Source organism: Misgurnus anguillicaudatus, chromosome 24 (genome assembly GCF_027580225.2).
Source record: "Misgurnus anguillicaudatus chromosome 24, ASM2758022v2, whole genome shotgun sequence".
NCBI lineage: Eukaryota > Metazoa > Chordata > Actinopteri > Cypriniformes > Cobitidae > Misgurnus > Misgurnus anguillicaudatus.
In genome coordinates, this window is record NC_073360.2 from 2,640,924 (window position 1) to 2,662,628 (window position 21,705).

Consider the following 21,705-nt stretch of genomic DNA (forward strand, 5'->3'; position numbering starts at 1 on the left):
TTTAGAAGAAAAATAAATGGATGTTTTGCTAGACTACTTTAGATGACAGAAAAAATATTTACTGAATATTCATGTATAATAATAATGAAGAAAAATTAGGAAAATGATGTGTCCATGCCTGATGTTCTCATCCTCCGCAACACTTTTTGAGAACAGTTTAAGCACACATACAGAATTTTAATAAAGTTTGATTTTGAGTGACCAAGCACATGAACCAGTTACTTCAAAATGGCTACCAGGTAAGATCATTTTTTACAGTTAATTTGAAATATTGTCTTGTCAGAATGCTTACACGACATTTTGATTATCATTACAGCAACAGATGCTTATTAAATGTTAATTTAATTAATAGAAGCATAATACTTTGATTTTAAATGCATGTGCAGAATCTCCAAATTATGTTCTTTCAGGTTTGTCATGTCATTTTGAAAATATGTCAGTGTTGATGTTTTCTGACTGTTGCGGTAATGAGATTTTTTAGGACTAATTTTTTAAATTATGTTACAAAAAGTGTTAAATGATAAGTAAAAGTTTTTAAATTAATGTTCCCATTTACTCCAGACTTGGTTTTAAAAATGTCAAGCATGAAAATGTAAAAATTGCTTAAATTTACTTTTCCCCACCAGACATTGAAAAACAAAGTTTTCGTGAGAATCACCCAAGTGCTTTCTTGTTGAGAGGAAAAATTGTCTTTAAATACTGTTTTATCTCTTGTAAAAAATATTTGCAAATGTGCACATATGTAAATAAAATCTACACAAATACAGAATCAGATTTATAATAAAACATCTGAATCTCCTTCAAAGAATCCAAAAATATCAACCTTTAACAATCTTGTTTGATAAAAAAACATTTCTTCGAAAATCTTTGGTAGGGTATATATTATGAAGTAATTGAAAAGAAATTTATTTTACTCTGTAAGTACAATGATCACAAAGGCTATTCCAATATGAAACTGCAGAGGGAGCACACGCAATATTCTCAATGAGTAAAGCTCATTTTATGGTTTCTTTCTTTCTTTTCAGTGAAACATATCTCCACAATAAGTGTGTTAACAGGCTCCGTTAATGAAACTGTTGCATTTACAAGTTGGGATGACATCCATAACAATGGCAAACTCTCTAACGTTACTGGTATATTATATTTCGAGAGAAAAGTCAACAATGCATTTATTTCATATCAGTAAATCATATTGTGCATCTCAAATTAAATTGGTAAATTGTCATACATGATATACAATGGACGCATTTTAATGGCAACGTATATAGAAAGAATGAAGAGAAAATGCTAGCTTTTAATTGTATGGATTTATTTATACCAATAAAATGTGCATATGTAAAAATACAGAATAAAGTTGTCACATGTTATGGACAGGCCCGCAAATGATTCCTCGTGATAAAAATACTTAAAAAATATAAAATACAGTTCATTTTTAAAATGTGTTTGGAAAGTTTATAACACATGATAAATGTGTATATCAGCTATTCTTTGTTAAATTAACTTTCCAATCTAATGTAAAATAAAACCTATGTTTTACAATATTATATTAGGGACCCTGTGGGACTACATCGTTTGTGACAGATCAAAAATTAAAATAAAAAGCACCGTTTTGGGCTTTCTTTGTGAGTCACAATCAAGCCACATCATCTCAGTAAAACTTGCTAGCTAGCGAATACAATATTATCCAATCATATAGCTCTGCGTAGGAAAACTCTATTTTCATTGGATTAAAAAGGTTGATTGACAGCTAAATTACCCAATTAAGACTCCCTAGTCTTCTCGGAGGGGCGTGACCTCGCCTGGCCCATTTTCTGTAGTTTTCATCCATTTCATTTTGATGCGCGTGAATCGTAACGGGACAACATGGCGACACAGACAGCCCGCTACTACAGCGAAGGCGGCAGAGCGACAAAACGCCAAAAAACTGAAAGCGAAGGGAGCATGGCGGCCGTAAGACGAGTGTTTATATATATATTATCGGATATATTGCTTTGGATGTTATATGAAACGACTGCATTTAGCTTACAGTTCAAATTAGCACCAGTTAGCCAATCAGCTAACAAAACAATTAACGTTAGGCAACAGCAAACTGATGTTTATGCAACAGAAAAACTATTACGAAAACAGCTGCTGGAATACGATGCCATGATATTGAAATGTTGCATTATTTGCATTTATTGATATGAAGAAGATTGTGTTGTTGCGACACATTTTTCTGTCATTCTAATAGTATGAATGAATTGACTGTCGCATATAGCCGTCACAGATAACGTTACATCATCACATAGGATAATGTTCAGTAACTGTAAACACGCACAGATCACAGCTCTTTGCGTGCAAGAACAACGTAAATGTCACCAGGTACAGTTGCCTGCTCCATGACTAATGTGTAGACTTTTTTTGTATATTGTAGGAATGCTATACTGACCCACATAAGACCCTTCCCTCTCTTGTGGTGCATGTCAGAGGGTTAGTGGATGGTGTTTTGGAGGCAGACATTGTCGAAGCTCTGCAGGAGTTTGGAACCATCAGGTAACACGAGTCCTTCAACTTTATATGCGGCCTTGCATTCATTCAGGGGGTTTTCAACATTACAGTAATCCATTTTGTATGTCACATAATTAACCTTTACATCCTAAGGTGTTGCATTTTTTTCTTGCTCATGCAAATCTACCATAGATCAAACAGGCATGGACAATAAGCCCAATTTATAATTCCTGACGCGCACCTTCCCAAAAATGTAACAACACGTTAATTCTACGCAGACCACAAGCACTGTGATTGGTCTGCTAAAACCCCTCCCTCAAACATTTTACTTGCGATTGTAAAAACAAAAATGGACCAAGCTGCTGCTGCTTTGACCTTTTCCTTGATACTGTATCATGCCAGTGGACCCTGTCTACAAGTGATCTGCACGTGTAATTGCACATCCATGCGAACAACAATGCAAAAGTATAAAATGAGAACGGATGCGTAGCTTACGGCATAGAGGCTAAATATCAGTATCAGCATGTAGTGTAATCCCTGCAGTATCCGATCACATTGTTTTACATACATTTTCACAAATACTCAAGGCTACATTTATATAGGTCTAGTAATACCACCATAAAGGTCATACAACACCCCCAACATCCATCAGAATCCTGTTTAGTGACTGCTATTTCTCGTTTATGCCTGTTGTAAGGCACATTATGGGTCTTTCCATTTCTCTGCAGTTATGTTGTACTGATGCCAAAGAAGCGTCAAGCCCTGGTTGAATATGAGGATATGAATGGGTCCTGCAATGCAGTTACTTACGCCAACGACAACCAGATCTACATTGCCGGACATCCTGCGTTCGTAAACTACTCTACCAGTCAGAAGATATCCAGGCCAGGAGACGACGATTCCCGCAGTGTTAATAATGTTTTGCTTCTCACAATCATGAATCCTATTTATCCCATTACCACGGTAAAGATCGCAACCACAATGCAATATTACTGCTGTCTTGTTTTTACAAATGTGTTGTTCCAGCACTAACCGTCTTTTTATTTTACAGGATGTTTTGTATACTATATGCAACAACTGTGGTCCTGTTCAAAGAGTTGTCATCTTTAGGAAGAATGGTGTCCAGGCCATGGTGGAATATCCTTTTGGTGTTTTAAGGCCCGTGTGTCACACGCTCGCATGTCCGCACAGCTTTCAAAGCTCAACCGAGGATAAAAACAAATAGCCGAGTTCAACACATGCGCAGTATAAATAATTTTTCTTATACTCTATTAGATCGTCACAGGGCAAACTCTTAAAATGAATGTGTTAAAATAACACATGTTGTGTCTAACACAGAGATGTGTCATCTTTAATTAGACACATCAGTGTTATTTTTGGAACAACACACTTTGTTTTGTTTTAACACATCTTGGCTTGTCTCTCTTATTTATTTGAACACAAATAATAACACCATAAAATGTGTTAAAATAACACATAATGTGGTAAATAGGATAACACAAAACGATGTGTAAAAAATTAACACATCTTAGAGTGCACCACTGAGTGCCGTGATTGACGTGTTGTACACGAAATGTCTGTGCAGTCTGAAAAATTGGGCTGTGTGAGGACGATCAGGGACCTTCTTGATGATTTAAATTTACATCATACGGGCGAATGAAGTATACTTTGGGCTTTAAACTGCAGATCATCTATTCTAAAAGCCTCATAATTGTGTTTATAGGATTATGCATACATTTCATTTGTAATTTGTTAAGTATGTTGCATTACGTGAATACTTTTAATAACAACATCAGGGCACCCAAGATTATCTGCATATTTCTTTAATTCCCTGCACGTTTGACTCGGTTCAGAGTGCCCAAAGGGCCAAGGCATCACTCAATGGGGCTGACATATACTCTGGCTGCTGTACTCTCAAAATCGAGTATGCCAAGGTAAGGGTCATCTGAATTTTTTATTTATGGGGCTTGGAATTACAGTTCTATTAGGGATGCACCAAATATATCGGCTTATAATCTGTATCAGCAGATACAAGATTTTTTCGACAATCGGGCTTCTGCTGATTATTAAAAAAACAGCCGATGATCGGGGCAAATTATATCCTGGAAATAAAAAAGGCAAAAAACGTGCTGTGATTATTTTGATTTGGGTAACAATGACAACAGAAGTTGAGTTTGTACACTTTGCACTTCTAGGATTTAACAACATAGTACTTTGAAACAAGGAGTAAAAAGCTGAACTTTTTGGTTATTGGATATCAGTATCAGCAGAAACATTCTGTATCTGTGTATCCTTAATTTCTATAGTATTTAATTACTTTTTTAACATTGAACCATTTTTACGTAGCGGTATATTCAGGAAATGTAAACAGAAATAATTGTCTATAATATTTCTTCCAGGACATTTTAATGTAATAATAAATAACAGGGTTTCCCGCAGAAAAATGTGATAGGGTTGGGTGGGGGGCGGTTTCAGGGCGTGGCAATCAAAGGGGTGAGGCGTACGCGTCATGATGAAAATTAAAACACTCAAAACTTAATTTTGAAGAAACTATGACAGAAAATGAACACATACTAGATTATTAATGCATTAAATGTTTTTACCTCTAACAGAAATAGCTGCGTGATGAAGTGAAACTAAAGGGTTAATAAACACAAACTGAAGCAGATGTTGTAGAACGTCTGGCAAACGATGATAGAGAGTGCAAAAATTGTAAAAACTGATTATTTCCCACTATTAATTACATTATCTTAAAGGAGTGTAACTACTGTAGCATGTAAATAAATAAAGTGAGCAAGAGCGCTCAACAATTATATCGAATCAACAGGCACGTGAAACCTTACCAGGTTGCTCAAACAACAAAATCACCAGCTAACTTGCTGTAAATTGGCAAGAACTATAGACTAATACAATAACAGCCTTAAATAAACCCAAAACATAAATCTACAGTTCTCACAGACACGCGTTTTATCAACTGGCTATCCTCCAGACATGAGTCTTATCTCATTTCGGCCGTGTGGGGCACGTGCACGCTCGCGGTGTGAAGAGCGTCCTCGCTATGCTCCGAGATGCACTTGAAGGCCTTTTTTTAGGCTAATTCTTTTTTTTAACGACCTAGTTAAGGCGGTAGGGTTTCTCAGCTTAGGCGGGCCGCCCGAACTGAAAAGTGCTGCGGGAAATCCTGAATAAAGAAATACCTAATTCTAGATTGGGTATATCGTGTTTTGGTAATATATGGGTATTTATTCCCTGCGACATTACTGTCTATATCAGTATGGTCTGATATTACCCTCCTTTATTGGTGGTTGCTTGTGACAACTTCCTGTGTTTGCATTCAGAGCAGCGAAGAAGAAATGAGTTCCGATTTGCAGCATAATCTATAGTGGGAATAACTAGGTCTTGTTTAAAAAAATGGTATCGGGTCAGTACATGGGTTCAAGTACTTGACGATTCGGAACAACCCTATATGTAAACAAAATAACACAATATTTACCATATATAGTTATTCATCCCAAAATGACAGAGATACGAATTTGGGTCAGTATGGGCCAGCCCTTTCTAAATCTGTTTCTTTATTTTTCTCCAAGCCAACACGTCTCAATGTGTTCAAGAATGACCAGGACACATGGGACTACACAAATCCGAACCTAGGCAACCAAGGTAATGTTAACTTTACATCTGCTCTGACATTACTCAGCACCCTTACTGCCACTGTGGGGTAAATAAGTGGGTGGGATGGGGCCATTTTAGAACTGCAGCCATCAAACTACCGCCTCTCCTCCTCTTTACTGAGTATTAGGCATACCAATGTCTATATAAGGTAAAGTCCCGTCTAAAGGTCATGATATCTTACAAGCTTCCTTTTCCAGCACTGCTCATTACAAGGCAGTGTATTGTAAGGGGCAAGTGGTTTACTGGGTAAGCACCATATCAGTCCTTGGTTCTCTCTAAAGCCATTATTTGCCCCATTGTTGTTTTTCAACATGTAAAGTCAACATGAAATGCTGATCTCAATCTACAGATATTCAACAAGTAAGACTTAATTTTGGATGTGAATTAATTGGATTTCTCTGAAAGAAAGGTGGTTAAGAATTTGATGACACATTTTTAATGACATGCGTCGACAAATCGTTTCCAATGAGAATGGTTTGAAGTACATGGGGTCAAATTTCATGGTGACTAAAGACGTTTGAATGAAATGGTCTTTGGTGCTCGCTCATAGCCATTTGCTCCTCACATTCATGCTGTACATTTAGAGGCGAATATGAAAGCACAGAAACTTCCAGAAAATCAAGTGCAACACTCAGTACATCTGGACACTGGGGGACATTTCCTACATTTCACTGAAGACACAAACTTCCAACACAACCAGTCAACAAACCACAACTGCTTCCTATACCTGCGAGAACATTTCTCCAAATGGACAAACACTCATTTTACTCTGGTCAAACGGCGAGGTATCCCGACAAACACCGGCAACATCACGCAACATTTAGCACCCGTCACCATCCCACTGAAACGACACTGCCAACGAAGACATGCTACCTGGCACAACACATTGAAGGATTTGGGTTGTCGGTCCAAGTAGTTTTGGCTCCCACACCCTTTCATCTGTCGCCCGTTATTTTTTTACGGGTCGTGAATGAGACACACATCACCTTAACCTCACTGCTTACAAGGGATGACAAAACAACACAAAGCAAGCAAACAAACAAAAGTCTCTTCATTCGTGCCAAACTGACGTCAACAGACAAACAGCCTCTCTGAACATGTCTGTCTCTTTCTTTGGGCTGCATCTTTTCTCTCTCGCCTCGCTGATCGTTGCAACACAAATTCCCAACACGCCACCCACAAACTGACACGTCTGCCGCTTTACTCGTCTACAGCTAAACCACTCGAGACACTGAAGACACTGCAAACAACATGATGCACTGACATGCAGACAGATGATATGCCAACTTTCACCCCCTTAAAGCCTTGACATTCTGCCTTGGAGGCTGGTGTTTTTCCCAACATTTGTTTTTCTGTAGTCCTTCCTTTTCTCAGTCTCCTAAAAGATTCCTCCTCTCTCTCTCTTTCAACATGTGACGTTTTTTTCCTGTTTTTCAGTCAAATGACTACTGTGTAACAACTCCTGTATGATGCAGGTTGGCTTTGTGTCTCTAGTGGAAGCACCGGTCAGTCTGAATTGGGCATAAATTGCTCCAGCTTTTCAACCTCTGTGGTAAGAAGGAATTGAAATGAGAAACGGGATGCTGACCTGAATGGAGCTTTGTTACTGATCGACCACAAGGAATGCCCGAAAAATCAGTGGAATGGACTGATGGAGGAAAGAAATTGGAAGTTTTTAAGTGTGATACGGAGGAGAATGCCTTGAAGATGACTAAATTACGACATGTTCTGCTTGCCCCGTCTCTCAACCCCCACCCTTGATTTTGTCCTGTAAGTAACACCAAGCTTCTGTTGTCTTGGAGTGATACTCGGTGTAATGTTTCATGGGGATTTTAACCAAATATTTGACTAACTTGCCTTTTCCTCCATAGTTGATTAATTTGTTTACCTTTAGTTCCAAAAGTCAGCAAGTCACATGAAAAAGCCTTCATGTGTGTTGGGTTGAGGTTTTGTGATTATTACATGTAAAAATTGGCTGTATGTTGGCCCATTAAGGTAGAAATCAAAAGTTAAAAATAGCGTTGACTATTGTTTAAATCTATTCCCATTCTTCTTATCGATTCCCAGTGTCGATTTATAACGTGGTAAAGTCGTCCAACATTTAGTGCATATGGTTGTTTAGCCTACCTAATAAATATTTAAAAAAAAATAACCTGTTAAATACTTTTTTATAGTTAAAGTGTAGTAACCATGTTATTTCCAGATTGATTACAATGTTCTATTACTAGGGCTGCAACTAACTTTATAAAAAAAAAAAACTTGATTAATTGGATGACCAAATCGGATTAAAACCGATATATCTATTCAATTAGATTGTCACTTATTATATCGAAATAAATCCATATATTAAAGCAACACTAAAGACTTATTGCTCTTTGCTCCCCCTACAGGTTAGAAGCGTAATTGTTCATTACCACTGTCGTAAATACTGCAGCATAGCTGGCTCTGATTGGGTTGTAGGTCTGCCGTAAAGCAAGTTTTTGTAGTTTTCACTCGAACTACAGGACCACTGCCCGACGGTTGGAAACTTCTTTAGTGCGGTTTTTGCCAATAGAGGGCAGCAAAGCGAATGTGAAAGTGCCATTCACCCTGTTTGGTGTGGATGAACAACTGAAACTTTTTTGGAAACGTTATTTTAAGGTAAAAAATCTCTTTGGTGTTGCTTTAATGTGTAGAAGTGTACTTGAAAAACTGCAAAAGCCACACATTGAGGTTTACCAATATAATCTTGAATTTTCATATTTGTCTAAATTTTAAATAGTAAAACATATTTAAATGTCAAAGTATAAATACACAAAACGTTTTGAACTTTTCAATTTTAAGGCGCGTGCACACCAAAGCTTTTACGCCCACGGCAGGTGTATGTTTTTAATTCTTTCCAATGGAAGCTCTGCGTTTTTCAAAAAAGCCAGCAGCTAGCGGGTTTTTTCAGTGCTGAAAGTCAGCGTTTTTTTTTTTTTTGTTGCAGTGAGCGCCAAGAGTTTAAAAACATTAAACTTTGGGTGAAAAGCTCAGCACATCAATGTCAGTTTTCACACGGCTGTCCAATCACAGTGGAGGAGGGGCAAGACAAATATCACAACAACCAACTGGCGCATCGTACAACGACTGATAACCAAAGCAGAAGTATCACAGCAAACAAAGTGCTCAGCTTAAAAAAAATTGGCTGGCATTCGGCATCCTCCAGGCGTTTTCAGCCACATTTAAAGGGACACTCCACGTTTTTTTAAGTGTGCTGGTTTTCCAGCTCCCCTGGAGTTGAACATTTAGATCAGCTAAATGGATTCCAAAATGGTGGGATTCGGATGTTTAACTTTAGGGGAGCTGGAAATGAGCATATTTTCAAAAAGAGTGGAACGTCCCTTTAAAAGCTTTGGTGTGCACACCCTCTTAAGGAAGTGCTGTTGAGGAAATTTAGCCACAGAATAAAAAAATAATTTTGATCTTTAGACGTTGATGAGTTAAAACAACAATAAAACAAAGACAAACTCATTGATTTTTGATTCCCAAACATAGTTTAGGATCTGAGATGTTGGGCACTAATTTTTACTAAACAACAACTCAGTTTGGCTAGACCAATGTAATGCAAAAGTATATAACCAATAAACTAAACTTCCCTAACGAAATGTATCACCACGATCACCTGTACTGTTTCACTGGTTAAGGGGTGTGTGTGTGTGTGTGTGTGTGTGTGTGTGTGTGTGTGTGTGTGTGTGTGTGTGTGTGTGTGTGTGTGTGTGTGTGTGTCTTTATAAAGGCAAGAAGAAAGTAAAAACACTGTTATGTATTTGTTCAGAAATGTCAGTGAGATTGATGTTTCAACTGTGTGTACCTGAACAGGTGCAGATGCCGATGGAAATGGGGGCATTCAAGGTGTGTCTGCAGTAGACATTTTTACACCCCCATCCACTCACTTTCTACTGAAATATATATATATAAATATATGACATACATAATATATAAATATATTAACATTAATCAGCCAATGAGCTTTCTTGCTCGTACTCGTGCTGTTATGTGATATGATGATAGATCTCTTATCTAGCTTTCATTGGGGCTGATGTATCATAATAGAAAGCCTGTATATTAATCAAGTTGCTGACTGTATTAAATGGGTTTAAAAGGGTAATAAATAGGTCACACTAAAGGGGTGAATGTGAGAGCCTGTCAAAAACATGTCTGGGTTATTACACTTCAAAATCAATAGAAAGATTATTGATCAGATAGATTCATTTCTCTTAATTCTCTTCTAATATATAGACCGTGATGTTTAGAAAATGGATAATAAAGTGAAAAAAAGTGTCTGGATACTTGGGAATTTGGGTTACAAATCTTTTGAGAATGTCACTTGCCGATCTTTTCATTATGGCAAAATTAACTTGTGTTTTTGGAGTGACGTGTGGCCCAGACATTTTGCTATGACGTTTACCCTAATAGTGTTGGCCCTTGATATTCAATGTTGTGTTTTTTCTCTGCTGATCTTAAAGCTCAAGTCAGTCATGCCAACATTCATGATGTCAGTGCCCTGTCCTATCGCCTCTCAGCAAATTCATCTTTCGCTCTCTCTCTCTCTCTGTTTCCCCCGACTCTTTTCCTTTCTTTGGCCCTTTCTTGCCTCTTAGATATGAATGCCAACCCCAACAAGCGCCAGAGGCAGCCGGCTCTGCTGGGAGACCACCCTCCAGAGTATGGTAAGGGCTCGCTGGGGCACACGCGTAAACACATTAGCCTCATTTGCTTACAAACAGGGGAGTGATTCTTAAAACAAAAAAAAAGGGAGACATTCATGACAGTGGCAGCAAGATGGTGCTGTGTTGATAATAAAACTTAAACTAAAGCGTAGGTTGTGTGTAAAATGTTCCCTAACTTGTCCACAACCCCCACCCCACGTGGTCTGTTTGTTGTTTGTCTGTTGTCTCAGGTGGTTTTCATGGATATCAAGACGAGAGTTACGGCGCACCCTATGAGGGCAGGCGAATGGGGCCGCCAATTGCCGGTCCGAGACGTGGTGGAACCAGTCAGCGCTACGGCGGACAGTACGGCCCCCCTCCTCCACCGCCGGGTGAATATGGAGCACACGCAGACTCGCCAGTGATCATGGTGTATGGCTTGGATCCATGTAAAATAAATGCAGACCGTGTCTTTAACATCTTTTGCCTGTATGGAAATGTTGAACGGGTATGTGAAACCAAATTTGTCTGATTTTGTCAAGGTACAGGCAGCTTTCTTTAAAAATGTATTCTTACCCTTCCTAATCTAGGTGAAATTTATGAAGAGCAAACCTGGTGCTGCAATGGTGGAGATGGGAGACTGTTACGCTGTAGATCGTGCCATCTCTCACCTCAACAACAACTTCCTGTTCAATCAAAAGCTCAACGTGTGGTATGTTCTGACTTCTATCATTGATCTATTTATTTTTAAGAAAAAGTTTACAAAAAATTATATACCCCAGAATTTACTCGCCTTAATGTCATCCTTGATGTAAGTGACTTCCTTTCTTTAGCCAAACACATGAAGTATAGTTTGGTTTTAATGCAAGGGTCAGCATCCCATGCATGTGACACAAATTTCTTATCATAACTGTGCCCACACCGCTGGATTTTTTTGTAACAACTTGTACTTTGTATGCATATATGTCATGTATGCGTGAACAGGAGTATGTAGTATGTAGGCCGGGAGAGGCAATGTCTGTCTCCAGTTATGAGTCAAATACAGTATGCTTTGCAAGCGTGTGTGTTTGACTCTGCACATACGCTCACGTACACATAAAAAAATCGGTTTTTATACTCGATTCTCAAATCAACTCAATGAATATAGATTTAATACAAATACTATATTAATAAAATAGAACGGTGAACAGCAGTTTACATGTGGGTAATTAATAACAAGAAATTAAAAGCCACAACACTATCGTCGTCGTCTTGCTTGTGAAATCTAAATGCTTTCATACTTCTGACTTTTTATGTGAAGGTGGCATCAATGTCGATGAAGCACCTGAAACCGCTATTTTAAGCATTGAATGAATGAATGACATGCTCGCCTCTCACTCCTTGGTAACATCGCGCAAGGCAAAAAAGAGGGTGACATCTAGTGAAGAAGACTAGTCATTAGATTAACGTTTATCTTACGTTCAATGTTTGCGGAAATAAATATGAAAGAAAAAAATCGATTCTGCTCTTTGAGAATCGATTTTGAATCGACCACATAAAAAACCCCAGATTAATCGAAAAATAGATTTTTTTTGCCCAGTCCTAATCATCTAAGGGTGGTTTCCCGGACAGGGATTAGACTAGTCCTAGACTAAAATAAGTGTAAGAGTTGTCCAAACTGAAAACAACTTGCACTGACATATCTTAAAGGGGACATTCCACAAGACGTTTTTAAGGTATTAAGTAAATCTTTGATGTCTCCAGTACATATGTGAAGTTTTAGCTCAAAATACCATATAGGTAATTTATTGTGGCATGTTAAAATAGGCACTTTATGGGTCAAAAATGCACCATTTTTGTGTGTATCCTTTTGAATCCAAATGAGCTGCTCAGGTGGGCGGAGTTTTAAGCGCTCGCGCTGTAGAGAAGACAGAGCATCAAGAGGGAGATTCTCTCACGAAAGAAGTTAGTAAGCGATGTTCAGCATTATATATTTGAACAAGTTTAAAAAGTCAATCATCTGTTTTATGCATACTAAATACATGTTTATCAGCAGATGGGTAACATTGTGGAATAAAAATAAAGACTTTTAGGTCTCATGTTGCCCTTGTTTTAAACAGGCATAATGAGTTTCAGCATGTTACAATAAAATACACGTCCACAAACACTCAGAAGTTTACTTTTTGACCAAACCACACGAGCACATTTAAATGATCTGTAATAAAACAACACGTTTAATGCTTAAACTTTAGAGAAACAGATCAAATGACATGTTTAAGGTGTGTACACATATTGAACACATTCGCGTTTCTGTCAATCTTGTAACTCCTCGTATTCATTTGAAACATCAGAGAAACATTAAACAACATATTAATGATTATTGTGTATGATAGTGAATACGTGTTGTTCTCTCACTCCAGGGCTCGAAATTGCGACCATTTTGGTCGCATATGCGACCGAAATTTAATCTGTGCGACCTTAAAATATATTTGGGAGCATTTGTGCGACTGCCCATTTTGTTGTGACGCGAGTTGATTGTGATCCTGCGTGCTGGCGCTGTCCCAGGTTCAGTGTTCTCTCCAACGATACATAACCAATCAAATTTCACCATTAAGTTCTTGCGTTTAATGACGACCGCAGATTGGCTAATATGAGCGTCAGTCATTCCTTGTTGCCGTGAAGCGCGGAAATGTGAAAAGACGAACGCGATTACAGCCAAGGTTATTACTGTATTTTTTGACGACAATCCGGATTCAATTGTAACTCCACCACCGGAAAATACGAGTTGACGTTAAACCTTTCAGAGAGAGTGGCTTAAAGATTTCGAGTGTCTCCGCTTTGAAAATGTAACTTACTGTGTTTACTGTAAATCCTGTAAAACGGCGTTAATGGCGGAATCAAAACATTTTAAGCGCCAAACGTACCTTGCTTAAACATGGCGAAAGTGCCAAAAACACAAGACGTGTTATGACAAATGTGTTTATTATTGATGGAGACACCGACCTGTCTGTCAAAGTGTGTTTGATGGTGTATGTGCGCATGCGCTGGTAAATGGACATTCGACAAACATCCTTGTGGTCCATGATGCTGTGTGGAATACGACAATGCTGATGGTATGTTTTTGTTGTTTTTTTAAAACATTGCCTATTTAGTAGTAAAAGCATCCTGGTAATGCAGTTATCAATACCAATATATATTAGCCTTCTATATTAGGGTCACTTTTGTAATGTCACAATTAATCAGTGTTTTACGTGTTTGTTAGATTTTCTATGTAATCTTAATCATGTTACCTGTAATTGTTAAATTATTATTGCTGCTATACTATTTCAACAGCATTTGGGTATTAATTTAGGAATTTATGCAGCCAAAAGAAAAATAGAAGACCAACTTTTAAATGCTGGCCATAGGATGTGTAAAGCCCGGTATAAAATAAATCTATTTACATATACATTGTAGTTGTGGTGCTTTTTAATTTTTGGATGGATGCGCCTAAATTTTTGCTTGGTGCTCCTAACTCTTTAAAGTTGGGAGCACCAGTGCTACCAAATAAAAAAGTTAATTTTGAGCCCTGCACTCTGTCTCGTGCAGTGCATTAATCCTCGTGTTCATTCATATAAACTTCAGAGAAACATATTAAACAACATACTTGTATTGATGAAAGTGAACCGTCGCGTTGCTCTCTCTCTCTCTCTCTCTCACTCGCTCTCTCTCTCTCTCTCTCTCTCTCTCTCTCTCTCTTTCTCACTCACTCACTCGCTCTCTCTGTTGCACTAAGGTAAGGTTAATCCTTTAGAACGTTAATTCAATCTTTAGAAAGATTATTAAAACTACAAGTTATAAGATTGTAGGCTCCTGTTTGTGTTTGAGGGAATACAAACGCGTTGTGCTGTCAGTCATTCTTTCTCTCTGTCTATCGCACTCGTGAGGCCGTTCATGGTTGGATAGCGCAGTTGAAGGGGCGGTATCTTTATAATAAGATCCCTAACCTACGTCATGGGGGGAGCGAAATCCGCATGACCTATTTATTCACATGCTTGCAGAGAGACCCTTACCAAAACAAAGTTACAGGGTTGCTATTTTCATGTTTTCTGGGTTGGTAGAAGCGATTATAGCACTTAAACATGGAAAAAGTCTGATTTTCATGGAATGTCCCCTTTAAAGTACATCAGTGCCCTTGCCTCAAAATGCACACAAGTCATGTTTTTAGTAAGGCATGTTTGTTAAAAATAGTTATATTTCTTAATTAAACTAAGGCCTAGTCCTGGCTCAAAGGTGCAGTGTGTAAATTTTAGTGGCATCTAGTGGTGAGGTAGCGAATTGCAACCAATGGCTCAGTTAACTGCTCACCCATTGCATTTAAAACGCATAGAGAAGCTACAGTAGCTGCCACCAGACAATTATGTCATCTTCGGAGACAGCTTCGTAAAAAAAGTTTGTCCAGTAGGGCTTCTGTAGAAACATGGTGGCACAAAATGGCGACTTCCATGTTAGGGGACCCTCGGTATGTAGATAAAAAAAAGTCTCATTCTAAGGTAATAAAAACATAACGGTTCATTATAAAAGGTCTTTATACACCTCTGATAATATAGTTTTGTATATTATTTTGCATTTCTGTCAAGAGATCCTTTTTAAAATTACACACTGCACCTTTAATATAATCCCTGTCCAGGAAACCACCCCTAAATGTGTAAGAAAAGTGTTTGGTTGAAAAAAGAAAGTCATATATACCTAGGATGGCATTAAGGTGAATGAATTATTGGTTAATTTAAAAAAAAAATCAACTACTCGTTTAAAAATAGGGGTTCAATAGGGAAAACAAGAAGAAGTTTGTCTCTTTTATAAACGTGTATAACTAATTCATCATTAAAGCATCTTTTCTTTTCTTAGTGTGTCCAAACAGCAGGCCATCATGCCTGGCCAGTCTTATGAGCTGGAGGACGGGAGCAGCAGCTTCAAAGACTTTCATGGCAGCCGAAATAACCGCTTCAGTTCTCCAGAGCAGGCGGCTAAGAACCGAATTCAGCACCCCAGCAACGTTCTTCACTTTTTCAATGCAGCGCCTGAAGCTACACCAGAGGTCTTCACCAGGGTCTGTTGATATCCGATTTAAGTGGATGTCTTTATTTTTTAACACAATTTGATCTGTGAAGTAATTTTTTTAATATCTTTTCAGGTCTGTGAAGAACTTGATGTCAAATGCCCGTCAAATGTCAAACTTTTTGCAGCAAAAGGTATGTGATGTAAAGATGTGTTCAGCTGGTTTGATGTTGACTTCATACTGAGAACAAAAAAGGAAATATTGGTAATGTTCTGATAGAATTTCTAGTACAATGTTTGTTCTGGTTTTCCACACGTCTGTTGTATTGCTTAGGTTCATTGTCTGAGAGGAGTTCGTCTGGCCTGCTGGAGTGGGAGTCTGTTAATGATGCTATGGAGGCTCTTGCCATGATGAATCATTACCAGATGAAGAACCCTAGTAAGTGGTTTACTTGTAATGAGTAGGTAGTGCTGTCCACCAGTGCCCAACATTTGCTCTCTTTCAAAACCTTGTAAACTTTATAATAATGGTAATATTAAAATAAATTTCCATGTGTGAATATTTGCTAATCTTCTCTTATCTTTCTCTGCAGATGGGCCATACCCGTACACACTTAAGTTGTGCTTCTCTACTGCACAGCATGCAAACTGAACAGCATCTTTCATCATCAATCCTGATCCACTTCACTTTCTTGCTCCGTTTATCGTCCTTTATCGGCTCATTTGTGCGAGTGGGTGTGCAGACGTGTTAAATTTGTCCTTATATTGAGCCACAGCACAAGTTGAGAATTAAACTGACTGAACTCGTCGAATCGTTTTTAAGAGGAGATTTGAAATGCTTTTGTACCAGTATTTTTTTGTTACCCTTTTTGTTCCTTTTTTATTGCTTAGCATAACTGACTGTTAGCTGTGTGCTCAGTACCTCACTTTTAGAAACATCAACTTGTAAAGAAGATCCATTTCTTTTGATTGTAAAATAAAATTAGTGACGATGAGGTTTTGTGGTGGTTTGCTTTTGCGAGGGACAATTGTGACTCGTGTTAACTGGAGTTCGGCCTTTGTTCAGTAGCTGCCTAAATGTTACAGCCCAGTGTATATTTGAAATCTGAAAAATAAAGTAATCAATTTGATAACCTGCTAATATTTTTCCAAAAATGTCTCACCTTCCACTTGCTGATACTTGCAAATGAAGGTTAAGAGTTTGATGTGAGAAATGCTTGGTTTGTAAAATGACTAGCAATAAAATTGGATGTATGCAGAGCATAACAAATTGATAGAATAAAGGGTTTAATTTGGAGATTTTTAATGTAGTTTGTCATGTTTGCTTAGCACAATAAACTGCTTAGTTATGAAGAGTGTCCAAAATGGAGCCCAATGTGTGAAAATGTCTTGATCTGATGTATTTTGTGACATAAGGATTACATACATAATCTATGTAATAAGAAAATACTCTACAAAATTTAAGTGTCTTTACTACAATTGCATGTCCACGGACAGATGTTAGTTTTGTAAGCAAGATATTTTAAGCACTAAATATTATGTACTATTTATTTTAAGTTTTTTCTTACAATGTAAGTCAATTGTGTTCAGCTAAACGAATAAATCTGTAATTTACAGGTTTGGAACAACTTGAGGGAAAATTATGACAGAATTGTTTTGATTTTTTTTATTCACCACAATATAACAAAAATAAAAATACAAAGGCATAATAAATCCAATGCATTTGCTGAGATGACGTAGTTATGTAAACTCAGAAGCGAGCATTTTAACATTTCCGGTTCCATCTTCCTGAAGTCATGGGTTTTTGGTTAACACAAGCCTAATATTTTTTCACATTGTATTCTTTGACATAAAACGCACCAATAATACCCCCACTCGTGTTGTTTAAAGCTTTAATTCGCCTTTGAAAGGGCGACTGCTAACAAGCTGCTACATGGACTACAGACGTTGTCAGGGCCTCTAAACGTCATCACGCATCATCTCAAAAACAATGCAACATGGCTACAATTCCCATATTCATATACAAATATTCATCCTCGGAGTATTTCTTAACAGGACACATGTTTTACATGTGTTTAATAAAGATTGAATTATTTGTCAAAAAAGCAATTATGTTGATGTCGAGATACCGCGGTGTAGTCCGCTTGTAGCTTTTCATTTCTAGTAAATTTCAAATTTAATAAAATTGTGTTCATCTGAGAAGATGATATTGTTGGACAAAACGTATATGGTTAAGTTTATTAGTCTATGGTAAAAAATGAATGGGCTTTTTGGCGTGAAAACCAGTGTCCCGCTAACTTCCGTGGTGGCCTACAAAAATACGTCATCAATGTTAAAGAAGTGCAACATGCGCATGAGCGGAAGTAGTTTTATGACGCAACACACCAGAAAGTTCCCCGGATTGAATAAGTACAGTACGAAGGTCAGTAAAGCAAAAGCAGAGCAGGTTGTTAAAAGAGTAATATTAAAGTAAGTTAACAGGAATTGCACCGAGTCCCTGATCTTAAACGCACCATGCCGAGAGGAAGCCGCAGCAGAACTTCAAGGATGAGTCCTCCGAGGTGAGTAAACAGAAAAAACAGAGAAACACTGCCAGTCATGTGTCACATAACCAACACATCTCATGAACATGAACATGAACATGTGTAATATCATCATCGACATGGACAGAAGTGATTACCACATGAGAATATTACATGTACCCGGCTTTGATGATTATGATTATAGAAATGATTAAAAATGCAGATTTTATTTATTTGACCACGAGTCTATGTTGAAGCGTGAGCTTTGGTGGCTATTTGCTTGTGTTCAAAAGATATAATCTGAAACCTTCCTGTTCTTATAATGTAAAGCCTATTTTTTCTTTAAACTATTTTGTTGTCTTATCTAAGTCATAAGTGTAATATGTAATATATTATAATTCAGTATTTAAACAGTTTAATCATTTACAGTGTGGAGAAGTCATATAAAGTAAAAAAGTCATGGACATACAGGGAATATTTTAGTCTAGGGATGCACTCCTCTGAAATGTTTCTTGTTGCTCTTGTGTAAAACTGTGTGAAACTTTTTTAGGACGTCTGCATTTTGTTCTCAAGAAGTTGATCACACAAGTTCACAAATTAGTTGAAATAAATCTAAACAAACATAGTCTGAATCAAAATGATTATTAAAAAAGTCTCCGGACAGTTCATAAAAACGAATAAATATTAATTGGTTAAAAAGTGTCCGATTCCTGTAGATGCTTTAGTCCAGGGACTTGGCAGCACAGTACAAAATGATGAGTAAATTGTTCTGCCTTTTATCTTTTTAAGTTACTCATCACCTCCGCCGATGGCTAGGGCCGCTCCTCCACGATCATACGTCCCAGCGCCCAGTCCCGCTCCACCGTCGGCAGTGGGCAACCCTGCTGCTGCTGCTCCCAGACAACCAGGAATGTTTGCCCAGATGGCGACTACTGCAGCAGGCGTCGCGGTCGGCTCTGCCGTTGGCCACACGATAGGTCATGCCATGACCGGTGGATTCGGTGGAGGTGGACAGTCTGAGGCTGCTAGGCCTGATGTGACTTATCAGGTAAACACAATTCATGTCATTAAAGCAGGACTTTTGTCTGTGTGTTTTAACTTTGAGCATGTAAACTTTAAGGAATGTGTATGAATTATAGGAGGACAATGCAATATAGACTTTGTATATTAATTATTATATATTGTATATAAAAGTATTAAAACTAAAAACCTAACATAAGCAAATCTTTTTAACAGGAGCCCAATCAGGGTCAGCCCATGTATCAACCTCAGCCATCAATGTATCAACAGCAGCCCATGTACCAACAGGACGTACAACAACAACAGAGTCCCTGTGCATATGAGCTGAAGCAGTTCATCGAGTGTGCTCAGACACAGAGCGACTATAAACTCTGTGAGGGATTCAGCGAAGTACTCAAACAATGCAAATTTTCCAATGGTACGTATGTTGTTTTCATCAGACAAACGTGTTGTTTTATTGGTGTAGGAATATTCTTTTCTAAACATATGGAAGCCCACAAGCAAAAATATCAGTAACTGAGTTTCCATCAAAACGCGAAGCAAATCTTTTTGAAATGAGCAAAAAAAAGAAAAACAAACAAATGCAAGTTGCGAATGACGGTGGTATTGATAACCTAGTAACAGACAGTAAATAAAACAAGGCACGCACACTTAGAAAACTAAGACAGGACTGAATTTACCAATGATTTGGCAAGTTATACATTTTCTAGCAGTGCAGCTCATAATTGCCAGACTGATTGCTGTGCACAGAAAATGAAATGCAGCCCTTTTGATGCAGGCACTAGCAGCAAGGGCTTTGCGGCAACGTCGAGCTCCATATATTGTAACGACAACAACAGCTGATACAGCTAGACGATCAGTCACTTGCGTCATGTTAGCTATGTCAGATATTCGGCAAATGGGTTTCCATCTCCCATTATTTGCATTTACTCTTTTTCGCATAAGTCAAAAACCACCTCAAGTGAGCCTAAAAACTTTTTTTTGCAAATTAAGTGATTTTTAAAATTCAGAATTTGACTTTCCATCACTCGTTTCTGATGCAATACTTCAAAATGCGCATAAAATCAGTGTGATGGAAACCCAGCATGTTGTCTGTGGTGTCTGTACAACTGATCATTTTGTCTGATGCCTTGTCCCCCCCTTTTTTTTTTTTTTAAGTAAAATATCTGTCCACATTAAAATGCAAAAACATTATATGGAGAGCTGTCAAAAGTATGCGAAACCAAAAGGTGGCGATATAACCCTAACCATCAAGCCATGTTAGTCAATCAGGTGCCATATCTTGCTATATGTAAACAAAGAAGATGGTGGTGCACAATCTGGGGTGCGTTTCACAAAAGCATCTTTGCTAACTAAGTTAGCAACTTTGTTGGTTGCAATGCAATTTCCTATTGCCAACCAACTAAGTTGCTAACAGGTTATGCTTTTGGGAAACGCACCCCCGATATCAAACAAAGAAGATAATAGCGCACACTCAAACATCACATGCCAAAATCTTCGACCTGGTAGGAGTTTTTAAAAAGTCTCAGTAATGGCTGATACTGGGTTTGCATGTGGACGAATAACCAAAAAGCTGCGTTTTTTTTATTAGGCACACTTTTCACATCGTATAAGGTTCATAATTGGCTTCTTGATCTCCTCATTACTGAAATGAAAGAAATCTGGAAAGTGCAATGACTTTTTTATTGCTGTTTGTTTAGCATACACAAGAAAAATGTAGTAGAAATAACATACTGAATAAATATTCATTTTAATAATAATAAATTAAAAATAAATAAAAGGCATTATTGGAAAAAAGTACAGAAACATGGTGTTGAAAGGTAAATAAGCACTTGAATGACAGATCAATGTTGGGTTATAGTTTGCATTAACAAAGTTTTTCTTTTCCACAGGACTGTCATGAGACGTATAAGAAAACATGGACACACATCCCTACCAGACCCATTCTTCATCTGCTTACATTGAAACAATTTAAAATTGCACAAATCAATGATGTTAGTAAATTTAGAAAGGAAATGCAAAAATCAAAGCAGTTCCTTGGAGAAATGCTGTGTAACATATCTGATGCATAGGATTTATGTGTTATGTTTGTTTATTTTGTTTCAGTAGAATTTTTTCCTCATTAAAATAACAATAAAAATGTTTTATTCAAATAATGTGATGTTGAATTGCAAATAAAAGGATGAAACATTTATATTCATGTGCCTTTCTTCAATTACTCATTTAAATAAAAATCTTTTTGAAAGATGTACTAAACCTCATTTTACAGAAATAGACCTATCTTAAATAATGACCTTTTTTTCTTTCTTTTAATGCTA

At 37.6% G+C, this 21,705-nt stretch overlaps 2 protein-coding genes across 4 annotated transcripts; both read left to right on the forward strand.

The window, feature by feature from the left end:
* Window positions 1-1,793: 1,793 nt before the first annotated feature.
* hnrnpl2 (heterogeneous nuclear ribonucleoprotein L2) lies at window positions 1,794-17,142 on the forward strand. 3 transcript variants are annotated; one of them, XM_055195627.2, is made up of 14 exons: window positions 1,794-1,950; window positions 2,414-2,532; window positions 3,216-3,450; window positions 3,539-3,624; window positions 4,325-4,421; window positions 6,075-6,147; window positions 10,000-10,032; window positions 10,782-10,850; window positions 11,081-11,337; window positions 11,420-11,541; window positions 15,696-15,897; window positions 15,982-16,039; window positions 16,180-16,284; window positions 16,439-17,142. In XM_055195627.2, the coding sequence occupies exons 1-14, from the start codon at window positions 1,864-1,866 to the stop codon at window positions 16,495-16,497; spliced, it is 1,602 nt and encodes a 533-aa protein (XP_055051602.1). In that variant the 5' UTR covers window positions 1,794-1,863; the 3' UTR covers window positions 16,498-17,142. The 3 variants fall into 3 exon arrangements, with proteins under 3 accessions (XP_055051602.1, XP_055051603.1, XP_055051604.1); XM_055195628.2 differs by lacking the exon at window positions 10,000-10,032; XM_055195629.2 differs by lacking the exons at window positions 10,000-10,032; window positions 10,782-10,850.
* A 1,067-nt stretch (window positions 17,143-18,209) lies between these two features.
* Window positions 18,210-21,581, forward strand: chchd2 (coiled-coil-helix-coiled-coil-helix domain containing 2). Its single transcript, XM_055195634.2, has 4 exons — window positions 18,210-18,406; window positions 19,157-19,415; window positions 19,604-19,805; window positions 21,280-21,581. The coding sequence occupies exons 1-4, from the start codon at window positions 18,360-18,362 to the stop codon at window positions 21,288-21,290; spliced, it is 519 nt and encodes a 172-aa protein (XP_055051609.1). The 5' UTR covers window positions 18,210-18,359; the 3' UTR covers window positions 21,291-21,581.
* Window positions 21,582-21,705: the final 124 nt, after the last annotated feature.